Consider the following 14,674-nt stretch of genomic DNA (forward strand, 5'->3'; position numbering starts at 1 on the left):
TAAAAAAGTTAAAAGTTCTAAAAGTACAACTTCAGTTCTGACATCGAAATAGACTTGAATCGAAAAATTATACATTTAACACGATTAAACCTCTTTACTTACTTGGTATCCAGTGGAAACGTACAGTATCCTGCACAAAAATCCGAACACCGATTTAATTTTTTAAAGCCACCTATTGGCGGGGTAAAGGGTTTTTTGTTTGTTTTTCTTTAAGAGGGAGGGTAGACGGGGTGATGGACACATATGGCAGGGTTGGGTAAGTCTAGACATTTTTTTAATGCCTTAAGGTATTACGCTTTAAGGCAAGTAACAGGTCGGGACATTTTTGCAACCCCCAGGGTGGTGTGTTTTTTTAAAACGACAGTTGGAAATGTTGGACTTAGGCTGTGTAATACTCCTTACCCAAATAAATTATAAAGCTGCCTGTGCACAATTATTTCGATACCGATGGCATATGTGTAGAGCCTCTGATTGCGACGCCGTAGATCAGTGTTCGAATCCCAAAAAGGATTTGCAAAATATAGGTATCATTATAATATTCTTTATTCGAATTTGCTGGGAATATTAATTTCTCTAGAACGAAGGAGATTATTATTTTTAAAATTATTTAATAAACAAAAAAAGCATATATTGCTCGATGAAAATTTATTTTATATGTGAACGAGAATTTCTCGTAAGTTAACAATATTAACTAATCACCTCATCTGGAATCGAACACCGATCTCCAGCACCACATTCAGAAACGCTACACCTACGCCATTGACAGCGACGTAAACATTTACAGGCAGCTGGAACATAAGCTTAATTGTTTCGGTAAGCAACATTACCATGCCCAAGCCCTAAATTTCCAACTGTCGTTTTAAAAAACACACCACCCTGGGGGTTGCAAAAATGTCCCGACCTGTAACTTGCCTTAAAGCGTAATACCTTAAGGCATACCCTACCCTACCCTGTCGTGTCCATCACCCCGTCTACCCTCCCCCTTAAAGAAAAACAAACAAAAAACCCATTACCCCGCCAATAGGTGGCTTTAAAAAATTAAATCGGTGTTCGGATTTTTGTGCAGGATACTGTACAACCGCATTTTTGACAGTATTTGTCAAAACAATGTTTCGGCGGGTTTCGGGTTCGACTATTATCTGGCTAGATACAGCTAGACTGCGCAAGGCTTTTCAATGGTTCGTCTGCTCACGAACTGTCGCACATGCCAAAACCCTCCACTTATCCATCTATTGGTTTTCTTCATGATTTAACCAACAACTATCATCAATCAATCCCCCTGAAAAGTGAAGAACGGTTCTGGTTTTTAAGAATAAAGACTGGGTACCACTGCTTAACAATAAAACAACCCTGCCAGTTCCAAACACAGATTCATTGCGCAAAGCAAACGAAAGAGTCCATTCTTAAAACCGTTATGTGGTGCTTCTCTTTGCAGTACCTTTTCCTCTTACCAAAGACGTCAGAGCTGTTCTTCATCTCATAAGCCTACGTACCCTTTCCTAAAGTCATACTTTATGGTACCAATCTGAATAGTTCTTAACAATTTGCGAACATATACAACATTTTCTGGATGTCAATTTCAGGAAATAGCATAACACCTCGAATGGCCTTCCGCTTGTTTTTGGGCGACATCCGGCCAAAGGAATTATATTATCAATTGGGCGAAAAATGGTAGTTTTACAGGGGAGAGGGACAACAACCCATCTAGTTCGACGAAAAACAAATGCACCCATTCTTTCCAACAAGTGTGAATGTATATTTAGGGAATAGTCAACAAGTCCTCACGTGAACTTCTCTTAAAAAGCCAGTTTTTAGATAGTTTCCCGAAACGACAAAGCTGATTGATTTTTCAATTTCGAAAGTATATAAAGAATCCACTGTTCATAATGTTCCCCAACTGAATTTGGTCTATGATACAATTCTGTATACGTGTCCTATAAAGAGTGCGGAGATCATTTCCCTAAGCAACGTTCGTAAATCAAATCCAAGGTTAGTTTCGCCGTCAGGTCATACAAGACCCTACAAATGCCTGGAACAGTAAAAACGGATTAGACCATCTTGTCTACAACCTAATAAGCAGTATCCATGTTAACAGCAAGATCAGTTGAATCTAATCGCAGGTATGAAGAAAAAATGAGAAGCCACTGTCTGTAAAAGAACTCGGCCGTAGAACAAGTATTGTAAACCGTAGAAATTGAGATGTGACACGACGACGCACCAATTAATTTCGTATCACATTTTGGCCAATCATAATATTCTGAACGGTCCAGAAAAATTACCCGAAGATTGAGTCTGAGTTGCTGTAAACTATTAACGACCTGCTCGGATTCATCTTTACGCAGGAAACCGTTATCGATATGGATGTCCTGCACTTGGGACGAGTCGTCACCCTGTAGAAGAGCTTTATGGAGAAGGGCAACACAAACGGCGGAATCGACTCCGCCTCTTACCAGCATGAGCACGATGTTATCACGTCCGACCGTACGCCGAATGTAATCGATACACAGCTGCTCGCGTTTCTCCAATGTGAAACCTCCTTGCAATCCAGACATGTCGAACAAGAAGTTATGCAACATTTTCCGTCCTGTAATTTTACACCAGCGATCAAGATCAATGTTTCGCACTCAATGGAAAGGGAACCAACATACCATTTTCAATCAAATCAATTTCAGGATGGAACTGGACTCCGTAAAGACGGTGTTCAGTATCAGCAATAGCGGAAATAATATGACGCGAAGATTTTGCGACGCAACGCAACCCTTTTGCAACCTTCTCTATGCTGTCACCATGGGCCAGTAACACAATTTGCCGAGTCTCTTATCCTTTAAACAATGGGCACTCCGTTTCTATTTCGATCTCGAATTGGCCATCTTCGCGAACATCTTTTCTCTCCACCGTTCCTCCATCAGAACAGAGTAGAACAGAACAGAACAGAACAGAACAGAACAGAACAGAACAGAACAGAACAGAACAGAACAAAAAAACAAAAGAAAACAAAAAAAAAAAAAAATTATAAAAAAGGGGAAAAAAAGATGTTCTAAATATTTTATGACATAACTGTTATTTCTCAGATGTTAGATATACTGCTGTGAAAGTTTGAATAATAAAAATTTTATATAAAACAGAATTTCTTACCTAATTCCTTGTTGAGCATGCGATAACAAATTACCCACATTGGAAGACCACAAGTAAAGATTGTTGGGTCGTTTAGTGGGGCATCTGCCACATAAACTGAGGTGGGACCTGTTCAAAAGTATGTATATACATATGTATACACTTCCGTGTTTCCAAAAGTTAAGTGTAATAATAAGATTAAGAAACAAGCCAACTAAAAAATGTCTGCTTTGTTTTTGGTTTCGATCTTTACCTCCTGAGATTCTATTTGCTTTATAGCCTTGTTGAAGCACAAGGGCAGCTGGGGTTTCAAGGGATAGAACATCAGATTCCACACATTGTTCTGACTGCAATCAATAACTAAAATTTAATTTTTTTGTATTAATAAATTTCCCAAGGCTTTGTAGATGGTTGTCTGTCTGGGAACCTGAAGATTGTGGAATCAATCTTCACTTGTGAAAACAATTGATCAAAAGTAATAGGCCATGTGTTGTTTCATTTTACCAATATGCCATTTGTTTTACAAAACTAGTAATGAGATACAAATGTATCATCCTCCAACTTTAGGTTTTTTCTGCTATTTTGAGAATACCAAAAAAGTCACTTTAGTAACATGATTACAGATTTGTCAAATACCTTAAACATCTTTTTACAATTTTTCCAATGACACTTAGTTGGCATCAAGACATCCTATGTTCTTTGTTCCAAGAAGCAGGAAAATATGGTAAAATCTATTTCCCCCCGGCAGTCGGTGGGCGCTAGTGTCAAAATTGTCTATTTCCCCCCGGCCAATAGGGGAGTTGGTGTTTAAATAGCTATTTCACACCTGAATCAGTGAACACAATCAGGTGGATGCTACGGAGTCGTCATGGAAACCTGGTTGGTTCACATGTGGAAAATCGTCTGTTGTTGTGTCTAATTTCGGAAATAGCAGTCAGAGCCTCCAGCGGGTGTGTGATGAATGTACCAATCAGGAAACGTGCTTGAAAACTTCAACAGCCAATCACAATTCACAACAGTGATAAGGGAAACCAACGGAGCAGACGACTTCTGAAAAATTTAAGTACGAAAAGAAACACCAACAATGGCCGTTGAATAACTCAGTTTCTTTCAATAGATGACTCTGATTCGAGTTTCCACGACTGTGCCCCGCCCCAAAACCGTCAAAACTTTTGACATACAGACCAACGAAACGCGGTATAGGGATTCCTCTCAGCGTGAACCAACCAGGGTTCTATGACTCTTGTCGATTTCGGATGGCTGCACTCGGTGCAGTAGCCAGTGCACACTGGCTCGGAGCGAGAAGGGTCGTGTGACGTCATGCACTCCACCGGGTTGTCAGAAAATAAACGTTACACTCGAACACTTTTTTCACTTTTTACGCCCTGGAGGAAGTAGCAGACGAAAGAAAAAAAGGCTCCTATCACTAAACAACACACTCTCTAAATTCGTCTGCTAGAAATTGCACTGCACCGCTTGCACTGACTAAAAAGGTCGGGCAAGAAAGTGCAGTTTTCGAGTGACCTCGGGCGGTGCTGGAGTGCCACTGGAACGTACAAATTCGATGCACCGAAAAAGTGGATTGCACTAAGATTACCACTCGAACAACTTTTTCTCGGGGCAATTGCACCAGTGCAGAAAAGTGCAGCCATCCGAAATCGACATCTGTTTAAAGTAATACAGATTAGGTATTAAATACACATTTAATTCGTCTGTCTGTGCAGCACAGGCTTCGCAAAGGGCACAGTGCCCTTTTTGCTGCCGGGGGGAAATAGACAATTCTGACACTAGCGCCCACAGGCTGCTGGGGAAATAGATTTTACCATGACGAAACGGTACAACGAAGTGATGATCACATTCGTGATTCGTCCTACCGTTTCGTCGTGTTGGCTGAGATAAATTTTTGTTGCGCCATTGACCGTTGACTGGTGATCGAAATCGGCGTAACAATCCGTTGGCAAATTCAAAATTTAGTAGATTCCTCCTTTTTGGGCGAGGTCTATTCCAATCCCTCCTTCGATTGCCAACGTTGACCGCTAGATGGTATTGTAAGTTAGCTCAAAATTACCGAATAGCGAACAAAAGTGGGTCAAACTTCGTTCCGCAAAAATCTTTCCTCCCATCACTTCGGCTTTTCAATATCAACAAGGATACTGCAAGGATATGGTTCAAGTCGAATTGCGAAGCTTGAAATCTTCATGTAGGTCGTGCCCATGAGTAATTAAGAATATTTGCTGCAAGGTATATGTACCTTTAATTTTTGTGAGACATGGGTTCTCGAATAGAAAATGTGATACGTACAGCGGTACACGCATTTGCAACTAAACCAAATGGCTCATTGGTCAATACAAATATTAATCATAATTTGAACGTTCTTCGACAACTTCTAAGTGAAATCTGTCCAGCTGAGGACCTGGGATTATCTCGCAATTCTGGTCAGCCCCGTTTCTCTCTTAGTTTGTTTCCATCTAGAACTGCACCTGTCTCTTACATGGAAATTTTTGAAAACCAGACTGTCAGCATTGGTGTATTCATCCTCAAAGATGGGGCTTCAATTCCTCTCCATGATCATGTTGGTAACAAAATTTAATATCTTATGTTTTACAGTCATATTAAATAGTTATACCAGAAATTAAGATTTGATTACCACTGTTTCTAAGGTATGCACGGGGTCTTAAAAGTGCTTTATGGGACCCTAAATGTGCAAAGCTATTCACCAGTTGATCTCCCTGCGCAAACTAATAGTCATTCAATGCAACAGTCTTGGTACATAAAAGCCAGAAGATTTCCTGTTTCTTGTATTAGTGAGAAGGACAGCCCTGCAATGCTTTCCCCTTCTGATCACAATCTGCACACTATTGGGACAGTTGGTGGTTCTGCTTCTTTTCTGGATATTCTGGCACCCCCATATGATCCTGATGGAACTTGTGGGAAGATAAGAGACTGCTATTACTACGCAGATGTAGGAGAGGAGGAGGGCCATGTAATTCTGAAATCAGATTGCTAAAAAGACCTCATGTCCTTCTTCCTTCTGGTGTGATTCATTAGCCTACTGTGGGCCTGACATCAAACATCTTCATCATGAGTTTCATTGATATAAGAAGAGATAATTTTACACAATTTATATTGTAACAGCACCTCACCTGAGATGTGTTAAGTTAACTGTAACTAACATTTCAAAAGAAATGTCAACATGTCTGAAATACACAAACTGGTGTTAATTCTCGAATCAAGATTAATATATTTACATATTGACGTAATCTCGAAACTTTGTTACTCCGTCAGCGGTTCAAGGGTTAGAGCTGGTATTTTTCCTTCCTTTGACGTTCGGTCAGCTGTTTGGCAAAGTCAAGAACACGACGTTGATGTTGTCGTATAAGAATTTGTTGTTTGTAGTAGATTTTCAATACTCCTTTCAACGCCAAAAATGCAATTCCTCCCTTTGAACAAAAAAAAAGAAAAATCTGAGAGTTACAGATCCAAACAAAATCTTGTTGTATGGAATGGGTTCTTACAAAGAACGTTTTTTGCAGGTTGGAGCGAACAGGATGAAACAGTAGCTTCCCAAAAAGCACAGCCATTGTAGGAAATATTAATGCTCCACATAAGACTCGGGTGGCCGAAACAGGGTCGGAGAAAGGAGGGGTTTCTGTGCTTTGTGCATGGGGACGCACACAATTAGATGCTACTTGAAAAGTTGGTAGTAAATGTTTCACAATTGGCACACGCGGAATGTTCTTATTAAGGAAACCCAAAAGAGCTTCTTCCCAACGAACCAACCTTCCCAGTATAAGCATAACAGGAACCGTAGGTAGACCTATCAGAAGGAAAAGTGGATCTGATTGTTCCATTAAAGCAAGTCCTTCTTTAGCCCCGACAGCTTGCATAATAGTAAGTGCTCCATAAGTGACTGCAGTCCAATATATAGAACCAATTACAACCCCAGCTGCTATGAATGGACACACTCTGTAAATTATGCGGTCAGCAATATCAAGAACCAGAATGAGTTTTCCTAAAAGAAGAAATCCATTTAGAATTCTTTAGAAGAATGGTTACCTTATAAAATCTAGAGTTACCAATTGGAGGGAAAACAATAATATATTGGGTATTGCACTGTGGGCAATGTACCCTTTCCAATGAATTTCCCTTCTGTTTCTCGTCAACCCAACGCTGAAGGCAAGTCTCATGAACCCATCTTGTTGTTCCACTACATTGGCAAGGTTGCACCCATAGGGCGGTGCAGTCATCTTCGTCCGTGGCGAAACATACCCAGCAATATCTTTTACTTCATGAAAACAAGGAGAATTTATTATCGATTCTACAGTGATTATGTATTTTACTTACTTTTCATCGTGTAAATCTGCTTGATTAGCAGTTCCAGCAGAATCATCAACACCCTCCATGTTTTCTGGTTATTATGACAAATCACAATAATACTTAGGTGACATCTAGGAGTGAATCGCTACAGCAATTTCAAGGAAAAAATTCAACATAATTCGACACAACCAAAACCGTACAAAATCAAGCTGTTCTCCCGAAATAGAGGATCTCCTTCTTCCACCTAGCCCAAAGTAAATAAGCAGTTATTGACAGTTTTTAAGTTAGGCCAAAGCCTTGGCATACATTACTGTGCAACTGTATGTTGTTAGCGTGATTAATGATGAGTACTTCCTACCACTGGAACACCGTCTAACCGAAAATCGAATTTTTTCTAAAGATGCGCAGGAATCACGAAAGCAATTTTGTGGAAAAAAGAGATGTTTTATTGAACAACTGAGTGGGTAAAGCGAGCCAACAAACCTGCAATAACAAGGAATATTAAGATTAAGAAACGTAGTAGGTGAACAGATAAAGTCAAAAGACTTATCAGTGACGAAGAGGTCTAAAATACTGCGTGACTAGGTAGTTATTATCAGAGCTTGCGAAACGCAATTGTTCAAGGTTAAAAATTGAGAGTATTAAAGTAACAAATATGGTTAAATGTTGGCCACTGTGCTAACATTTTATTTGAAATCAGACATCACACTTTTTTTTTTACTTTTTCATAAATCTCGTAGTACATGAATTCTAGGTCACAACATAATGTCAAATTTGATTTCGACTAAGGTGTACGACACAGTGCAGTCAATACAAAATGCATCAACAATAATGGCTTCTTACACCTGGTCGCGCCCAACAAATTTGTGTCACCGGTATAGGGATTATACAACTCAGAAGGCCGTGTAACAAACTGAACAATCAGTTTGAAAACAATAACCATCAGTCCCTTATGTACAAACAAAAACAACAATCATACACCATCTGTAGATTATCAAAAGTGTAACATTACGGTTGATGGGAGTCCATTTTATAAACTGTATTAGGGCTATTTTTCATGGCATACGAGTTTGTGGTTGTGTGCATTGAGGCAGTCGCTGTTACCACTGTCACCGTGTTGACGGTCTTGTGCCGTTTGGCGAAGCCAAAGGATCGTGCTGCTACCGGTGGATGGACCTCCCAATCCTCTGTGCTCCCTGCGGGCTCGTTAGGTTTTTTTGGTCGGTGATGAGGTGTTAGTGGTTTCGACTGTTGAGATTCTCTAAATGTAAGTGGCTGTTTAGCTTGCTTAGCCTCGAATTTTTGTACAGCGTAATTGAATACGGACGAAACTTGAGGCGCCCGTCGCTGCACAAAAGTAGTAGGAACTGGCGAACCACCTTTTCGATCCCAGACACGGGCACCGGTTCTGTCTCGGACAGCTGTACCGCTCTCTATTTGTCGGATGAGCGAATCTTTAACAGATTTAAGTAGAGCGGACGTTTGTTCGATAGCTGTCTCCACGTTAGTGCTCGAAGTGGCGGCTGCTGACTGGGCAGTTGTCCGATCGACATTGCCGTTAGACTCAGTGACCGAAGGATGATTTGACTTGTACTCTTTCTCGGTGCTTTCCGTTGGAATATCAGATTTTAACACAGTCGTTGGTGGATTTGTAAAGACCGAAGATGTGGCTATCGAAGTGGGTGAAGATGGCGATATTCCTGTTAGAGGCGTAGGTGAATCCTCCGACTGAGACCCAGGGGAAGCTTCTAGCTGAGCCGTTGGAGCGGAGATCAGCAGAGAAATTGTCCTCCGTGGACTGTCCGAATTGAGCTGAAAGGGGCTGTTAGTTTGCGAATTCCAGCGTTCAACAAACTGCCTTAAATTAACCTTTGCCACTTGCAGGATATCAGTGAATTCAGTTGCTGGAGCCGTTGATGGAGCCGCCGCAGGGGCAGACGTACTGTCTTGGGGTATGACTTGGCTACTTGGCACTGGGATTGACGGTTTTAACGGTTCAACATCAATCGCAGTCGGGTTTGGTAACAACTTCTTTTCTTCTGCGGCTATAGCAGATGAGGTCGGCAAATTGTCTGTGCTTTGTGCTGATGATAACGTTTGATTTGTCAATACGTGATGCGATGGTTTAGCCGTTTCGGCATTAGAGGCGTTTGGCAACATAGCTGAAGTCCTTGATTCAATGATTGCCGCACGAGTGACCGATTGGCCGTTCCGAATGTCATCATTTGGCGGTGAAGGCACGATCAAATTACTTGCTGAAGAAATGGATGATTTGATTAGTTCGCAATCACGAACTTCCGACGTCGACACCAATTTTGTTGTGGTCGTCGATGATACCTGTTGACCCTGCATGTTTGGCACAGTAGTTTGATCTTTTGGTGTAGGTATAAGCGATGTGACTGGTTCTTTATCGGTGATGGCTGGCGCCATTCTTAAATCATTTACCGATTTAGTTTCTGATATCGGAGATGAATTGGAAGTGATAGGAACTTGTTCGCTAGGAGGAGTAGATGTAGGAGTAGGCGATGCAGAAGTACTAGATGCAGACGAAGACTGTTCCACATGTTGTACAGGTGGTGGAGGTGCTGGAAGAGGGGGTCGTGGTCTCAGCCAGGGGTGTCTCAATGCTTCAGTCGATGTCATCCGTTTCCTGCCACAGATGAAAAATTCCCGCAATAGTAAAAACAATGATATTACTAAAGAAGGCTACCCTATTCCATGTAAAGTCATCTTACTGTGATGAAATCCATGACTACTGGGCTTAAAATTAACAAGCGTTCAAAAAAAAAACAATGGCGGATTGAGCCGCCATACTTACGATATTTGTTTGACTAGAAGTTTGGATATGAAATCTTTGGCCTCAGCAGAAACATCATTAAATGCCTCGTCGTCAAAATCATACTTGGCGATGGTGACATTGGCCATGGTCTCGACGTCCGTTTCGCCCATGAACGGTGAAAGGCCCGAGAGTCTGTAATCGAGCCAACAAAAAGAAAAGAAAAAAAAAAGAAATGTCAACTCGTCGTAGAAGATGGTTAGCAAAGAAACGCTCGCCAGGTCGTTTAGAACAATGCAAGATGAAAAATATATTCATTCATCAGAGACGAATACGACGAACTAGCTAAATACGTCATTGCGGGATCGTGTGGAAACGGACGCCAATCGCCAGAAATGTGCTGAAATAAGGCACCTTTGGTATTCAAAATTGAGAACCAAATCTTCTGGCTTACCTCCAGTCTGAATAAACAACGACAACAACGATAGAAGTCCCTGTTTTTTTTTTTTAATTAGCCCATCTTCAGGAATATTCTCATCCTGGCTCCTTCTGTAGCTAAAAAAGCAGTGCCGTTGATATGCATCAGTTTTGCTGGATTATAGCGGACCAAGGTCGCTAGCTAGCGTACAGTAATTTTTTTCTTGACAAAGATGGGAGAATGCAAACAAAAGTAACGGTTAAGGCTTTTAATGAGGAAGTGGTTAGACGAGCAGGATTTGGTATGCTTTATGACGTAGATCCGCAAAGGACGAGCTATCTTTGGAATACCCAGCAAGAGACTAAACGGCTAGCCAGAACCCTGCGCCAAGCCTACCAACAGTTTGGATTTAGACATTTTAAAAGTAGAGCGAAAAACAAGAGTAATAATAATTCGACAAGCGCACGTTTCAAACGGCAGAGCAATATACGACATATGGATTGCTCGTCAATATGGCAGGGTGTGTCTGCAGAGCATGGGAGTTAATTTTTTTTAGAACAAAAGAATCAGAAAGACGAATGAATGTAGCCATTTGAGGGCGATTTGAGAGAGAGCTCAGCAGGCGAGCAACGGTCGGAAATAATTAGTCACCGGATTCTTTGGCAGTCGTCCTGCGAACTGTCTCGCGAAAAAGAAAAGAAAAATAAACGTTGGCAACCGAAAGTTGCAACGTTTTTGTCTGCGTCTGTATACTATGCAACTTACAGCTTCCTGTTGACACCGGGCCGTTTCAAAACAAGTGCGAAGTACAGCCACATTTTCCTTACTGAATGAACGACAACCTTATTCTATCAATTTTCTTAGACTGTCTATTTTTGGTTTTTGTTTTTTTGTTCAATTTTTGCTTTCCCAAATCTTCCGTTTTAGCACATAATTATTAAATAAGTAATGGAAAGAACGATTTACCACACAAAAAATATTGTTATGATAACTTAAAACGCTGTTCCTGCCATTCTACGTTGACTAAGTGAAAAAGCTTGCTGAAAATATCAAAGATTAATGACTGTCCCGCACCTTCGCCCTATCTGAGAAACCGGCTGTTGCTCCTGATCGAAGGGAAGCTTCCACTATCACGTTCTTTTTTCTTGTCAAAAATTCTTTACCGGGACAGTACCATCATTAACTTCCCCCTTCCCCCCCCCCCCCATAGAAGTAAAAATACGCTATGTGAATGAGAAAGAGTGAAAGCTTCCAAATTGCATCACTAAATTACATCTTCCTATTCCAAGATAAACACGAGTCTATGAAGAAACTCGTTTTTAGCCAATTTGATTTGTATAAGATGCGCAAGTGTGCCAAGTTACTGCTGGTTCCGTTCAGCTAATATTTTGCAAAAGGTTTTAGAGAACGACTTTTTTTCTGTAGGTGTTACAATCAACGAGCTGACGATTGAACGCGAACAAAAGGATGCATACTATAAAGAAGAGTTACTTACAAAACATATCCAATGATTCCGACCGACCACATGTCTGTGCCATAGCCGATTAGTTCAAAATTGACAACTTCCGGAGCCACAAACTCAGGCGTGCCGAAAAGAACTTGTAGTTTTTTGGACGGATCATAGCGGCGGGCAAGTCCAAAATCAATCAATTTGATCCGGTTGCCCGCTCTTGTCAGGCAGAGGATATTCTCCGGCTGGAAATGAACAGTGAGAATATTGTATGAATAAAAATAGATGAAAAAAGCTATAAAATGAAAGCAAAATGCGAAAAGCTAACTTTCATGTCGAGATGAAGGACGTGCTGGAGGTGGATGAACTGGATGCCTTCACAAATTTGCCGCATGAAGATAGCACAGGCTCTTTCCGTCAGGACAAAGTCGTCGTCGATCACCCGCTCAAAAAGTTCACCCCCTTCGATGCTTAGCCGGGCAGCCGGGGAGAGAAAAAAAAAAAGGGAAAATGCAAAAGAAAACAAATATCAGGCAAGCGTATAGCTCTCGACGGATACCGCTTGCTCAGCTGTTAGCACTCAATCCTTGTCCTTCCGTTTCTTTCCCTCCCCCCATCCAAGAAATAAAGAAAACAAAAAACAGCAGCGCGAGGAAACCCAAAAAGAAGTGTTTCAGTAGAAAGCAAAATTACTTCTGGCTTCCAATCTTTTGTTTTTAAAACGCAAAGGGACTTACAGTTCAAGCAAAAGACAGATTTCTTTCTTGCCATCGTCAAAAGCGTCGTAAAGTTGAATCAGCCGAGGGTTTCGCAAGGATTTCATGATTTCGACCTCGCGTTCCACGTTAATGCGGTCGGCCTTTTTGGCGGCTTGCACAAATTTAGCCGCAAGGCGAAGACCAGTTTTCTTTTCACGGCATTTGAATACAGTTCCGAATTTGCCTCTGTGCGGTACAACAAGACCAACTGTTCACAAAAAAAAAAGTCTGAAAAATAAAGAATAAAGCGAATATTCATACCGGCCAATTTCTTCTTCCATTTCAAAAAAATCCCGGACATTTAGACCGCGCCGAATTTGGACATCCCGCGATTCAAAAGGAGGCTCGATCTCTGTTTTATTATTATTTTTTTTTTTTCATTTTTTAAATAAAAGAACGAATGAAGCACTTCACTTGTTTGATAGTTAAGATTGCACCACTTACCTCCGACCGGTTCACTTTCATCCACCACAATCATTTTGTTGCTTGTAGAATTACGTTTCCTGTCGCCTATTACGATGATCAACTGTCACCAAAAGTACACGGAACAACAAATCAGTCGAGCTATTCTGTAAACACATTCAAGGTGCGTTGCTGGGCGGCGAAAAAAACAATGTTCCACGCTAGTCGGTTGCTGTTTAACGTAACTACTCGTACGTGCTGCTGGTGTTGTTTATCACGACGATCCGAAAACCAGTGGTACACATAAGGTGCGTGTCGACGCCAACTCGGTCGCAGATGTGAATTCTTTTTTCTTTGCCTTCTGCCACTATAATCACATGGTAGTTAAGCATGAGAACAGCGATTTGTTTTCCATTCAGTAGTCACGAGATAACTAAATCCAAAATGGACACTTTCCAGATGTGTAGAGACAACGATCAAGAGAACAAACGAAGCAGCCAAACAATTGGAAGGGGAGAAAAATTAGCTCGAATTCGTTAAGTTCATTCGATTTCATCCAGCACTGCAGTAGACTGAACCACTAAAGCGTTTGGCCGAGTGTGAAGAGCAGGGTATAAAAAAAAAAAAAAGGTGGCGGTGGCGACGACCAGGACGACAAGCGCACGCACCCACACACGCACACACTGGATCACGGTGTGCTAAAAACAGCACGGCACACGGTTACGTTTCCCGTCTTATCGCTCGTGCTCCTGCTGTCTGTCTCCCTTTTCCTTTCTTTCTCTCTCTTTCTCTCGCTCTCCCACGACTGCAGTTGCATACCGCACAGTCTTCTCACATTATCTCGTCCGATCAACCGGCTATTTCTATTATTCTAGCCCGCCAAGCTGCGTATCAGCTGCTCTAGCTTAATTGAATGATAATTTCCATTAAGAGTGTTGCGAAGTCATTTAGACTTACTTTCTTTCTGCTTTTTTGTTCCACCATAAAGATTAGGGTATCGGGCACTCTCACATTCCATCTTGAACCGTCCGTTAAACTGGACGATCACTCGCCCCGAAATATTGGATCGCCTCTCTTTCCGTCTTACCCATGAGCACAGAGAAAGCCTCTCGAAAATAGACACGAAAATTTCTTCTTTCTTCTTCCTCTTCTATTTTATCTTCTTTCCTTTTACTCTCCGTTTCTTTAGACCATAGCGACTGATGAAACGCGTCTCGAAAGACGGACTATGAGGCCAGCAGCTTCCGGCTATTTTTGGTCGTTTTGATTTACAGTAAGGGAGAGAAACTGGCGGATCCTCTTTTCGAGTAAACGCTCTCTTCGCCGTGTGATCGGACAACGCGTCCGAGTTCATTCACTTCCTTTTCCTCTCGCCAGCGCAATGTTCGTCTTTAGTCATGAGCTTATCCGTCTGCTACTTCGTTTTGGTTTTCTTCGTT

General features: G+C 41.4%; 4 protein-coding genes and 1 non-coding gene across 10 annotated transcripts; 1 reads left to right on the plus strand and 4 right to left on the minus strand.

The window, feature by feature from the left end:
* Window positions 1–1,031: 1,031 nt before the first annotated feature.
* Window positions 1,032–2,816, minus strand: LOC116935580 (GMP synthase [glutamine-hydrolyzing]). The gene is made up of 2 exons (XM_032942869.2): window positions 2,649–2,816; window positions 1,032–2,584 (listed from the first exon to the last, which is right to left on the minus strand). The coding sequence occupies exon 2, from the start codon at window positions 2,574–2,576 to the stop codon at window positions 2,070–2,072; it is 507 nt and encodes a 168-aa protein (XP_032798760.2). The 5' UTR covers window positions 2,577–2,584; window positions 2,649–2,816; the 3' UTR covers window positions 1,032–2,069.
* A 659-nt stretch (window positions 2,817–3,475) lies between these two features.
* On the minus strand, window positions 3,476–4,947 carry LOC116935579. Its single transcript, XR_006651760.1, has 2 exons — window positions 3,751–4,947; window positions 3,476–3,691 (listed from the first exon to the last, which is right to left on the minus strand). It is a non-coding gene; the product is annotated as an uncharacterized LOC116935579 (transcript).
* Window positions 4,948–5,068: 121 nt separating this feature from the next.
* On the plus strand, window positions 5,069–6,343 carry LOC116917203 (2-aminoethanethiol dioxygenase). 2 transcript variants are annotated; one of them, XM_045179722.1, is made up of 4 exons: window positions 5,069–5,314; window positions 5,506–5,549; window positions 5,627–5,690; window positions 5,775–6,343. In XM_045179722.1, exons 1-4 carry the CDS (start codon window positions 5,278–5,280, stop codon window positions 6,119–6,121), a joined length of 492 nt encoding a protein of 163 aa, XP_045035657.1. In that variant the 5' UTR covers window positions 5,069–5,277; the 3' UTR covers window positions 6,122–6,343. The 2 variants fall into 2 exon arrangements, with proteins under 2 accessions (XP_045035657.1, XP_032778471.2); XM_032922580.2 differs by having other exon boundaries at window positions 5,112–5,690.
* LOC116917202 (E3 ubiquitin-protein ligase MARCHF5) lies at window positions 6,222–7,908 on the minus strand. 3 transcript variants are annotated; one of them, XM_032922578.2, is made up of 6 exons: window positions 7,743–7,908; window positions 7,632–7,675; window positions 7,459–7,522; window positions 7,191–7,399; window positions 6,630–7,126; window positions 6,222–6,554 (listed from the first exon to the last, which is right to left on the minus strand). In XM_032922578.2, the coding sequence occupies exons 3-6, from the start codon at window positions 7,515–7,517 to the stop codon at window positions 6,411–6,413; spliced, it is 909 nt and encodes a 302-aa protein (XP_032778469.2). In that variant the 5' UTR covers window positions 7,518–7,522; window positions 7,632–7,675; window positions 7,743–7,908; the 3' UTR covers window positions 6,222–6,410. The 3 variants fall into 3 exon arrangements, with proteins under 3 accessions (XP_032778469.2, XP_032778470.2, XP_032778468.2); XM_032922579.2 differs by having other exon boundaries at window positions 7,738–7,908; XM_032922577.2 differs by having other exon boundaries at window positions 7,459–7,675; window positions 7,738–7,908.
* Window positions 7,909–8,085: 177 nt separating this feature from the next.
* On the minus strand, window positions 8,086–14,645 carry LOC116917201 (flocculation protein FLO11). Of its 3 annotated transcripts, none has more exons than XM_045179715.1 (8): window positions 14,193–14,645; window positions 13,278–14,130; window positions 13,095–13,185; window positions 12,813–13,019; window positions 12,404–12,545; window positions 12,121–12,320; window positions 10,250–10,402; window positions 8,086–10,081 (listed from the first exon to the last, which is right to left on the minus strand). In XM_045179715.1, exons 2-8 carry the CDS (start codon window positions 13,309–13,311, stop codon window positions 8,440–8,442), a joined length of 2,469 nt encoding a protein of 822 aa, XP_045035650.1. In that variant the 5' UTR covers window positions 13,312–14,130; window positions 14,193–14,645; the 3' UTR covers window positions 8,086–8,439. The 3 variants fall into 3 exon arrangements, with proteins under 3 accessions (XP_045035650.1, XP_032778467.2, XP_045035649.1); XM_032922576.2 differs by having other exon boundaries at window positions 8,086–9,777; window positions 9,877–10,081; window positions 13,278–14,645; XM_045179714.1 differs by having other exon boundaries at window positions 13,278–14,645.
* Window positions 14,646–14,674: the final 29 nt, after the last annotated feature.

Source organism: Daphnia magna, linkage group LG10, assembly GCF_020631705.1.
Source record: "Daphnia magna isolate NIES linkage group LG10, ASM2063170v1.1, whole genome shotgun sequence".
Taxonomy (NCBI): Eukaryota; Metazoa; Arthropoda; class Branchiopoda; order Diplostraca; family Daphniidae; genus Daphnia; species Daphnia magna.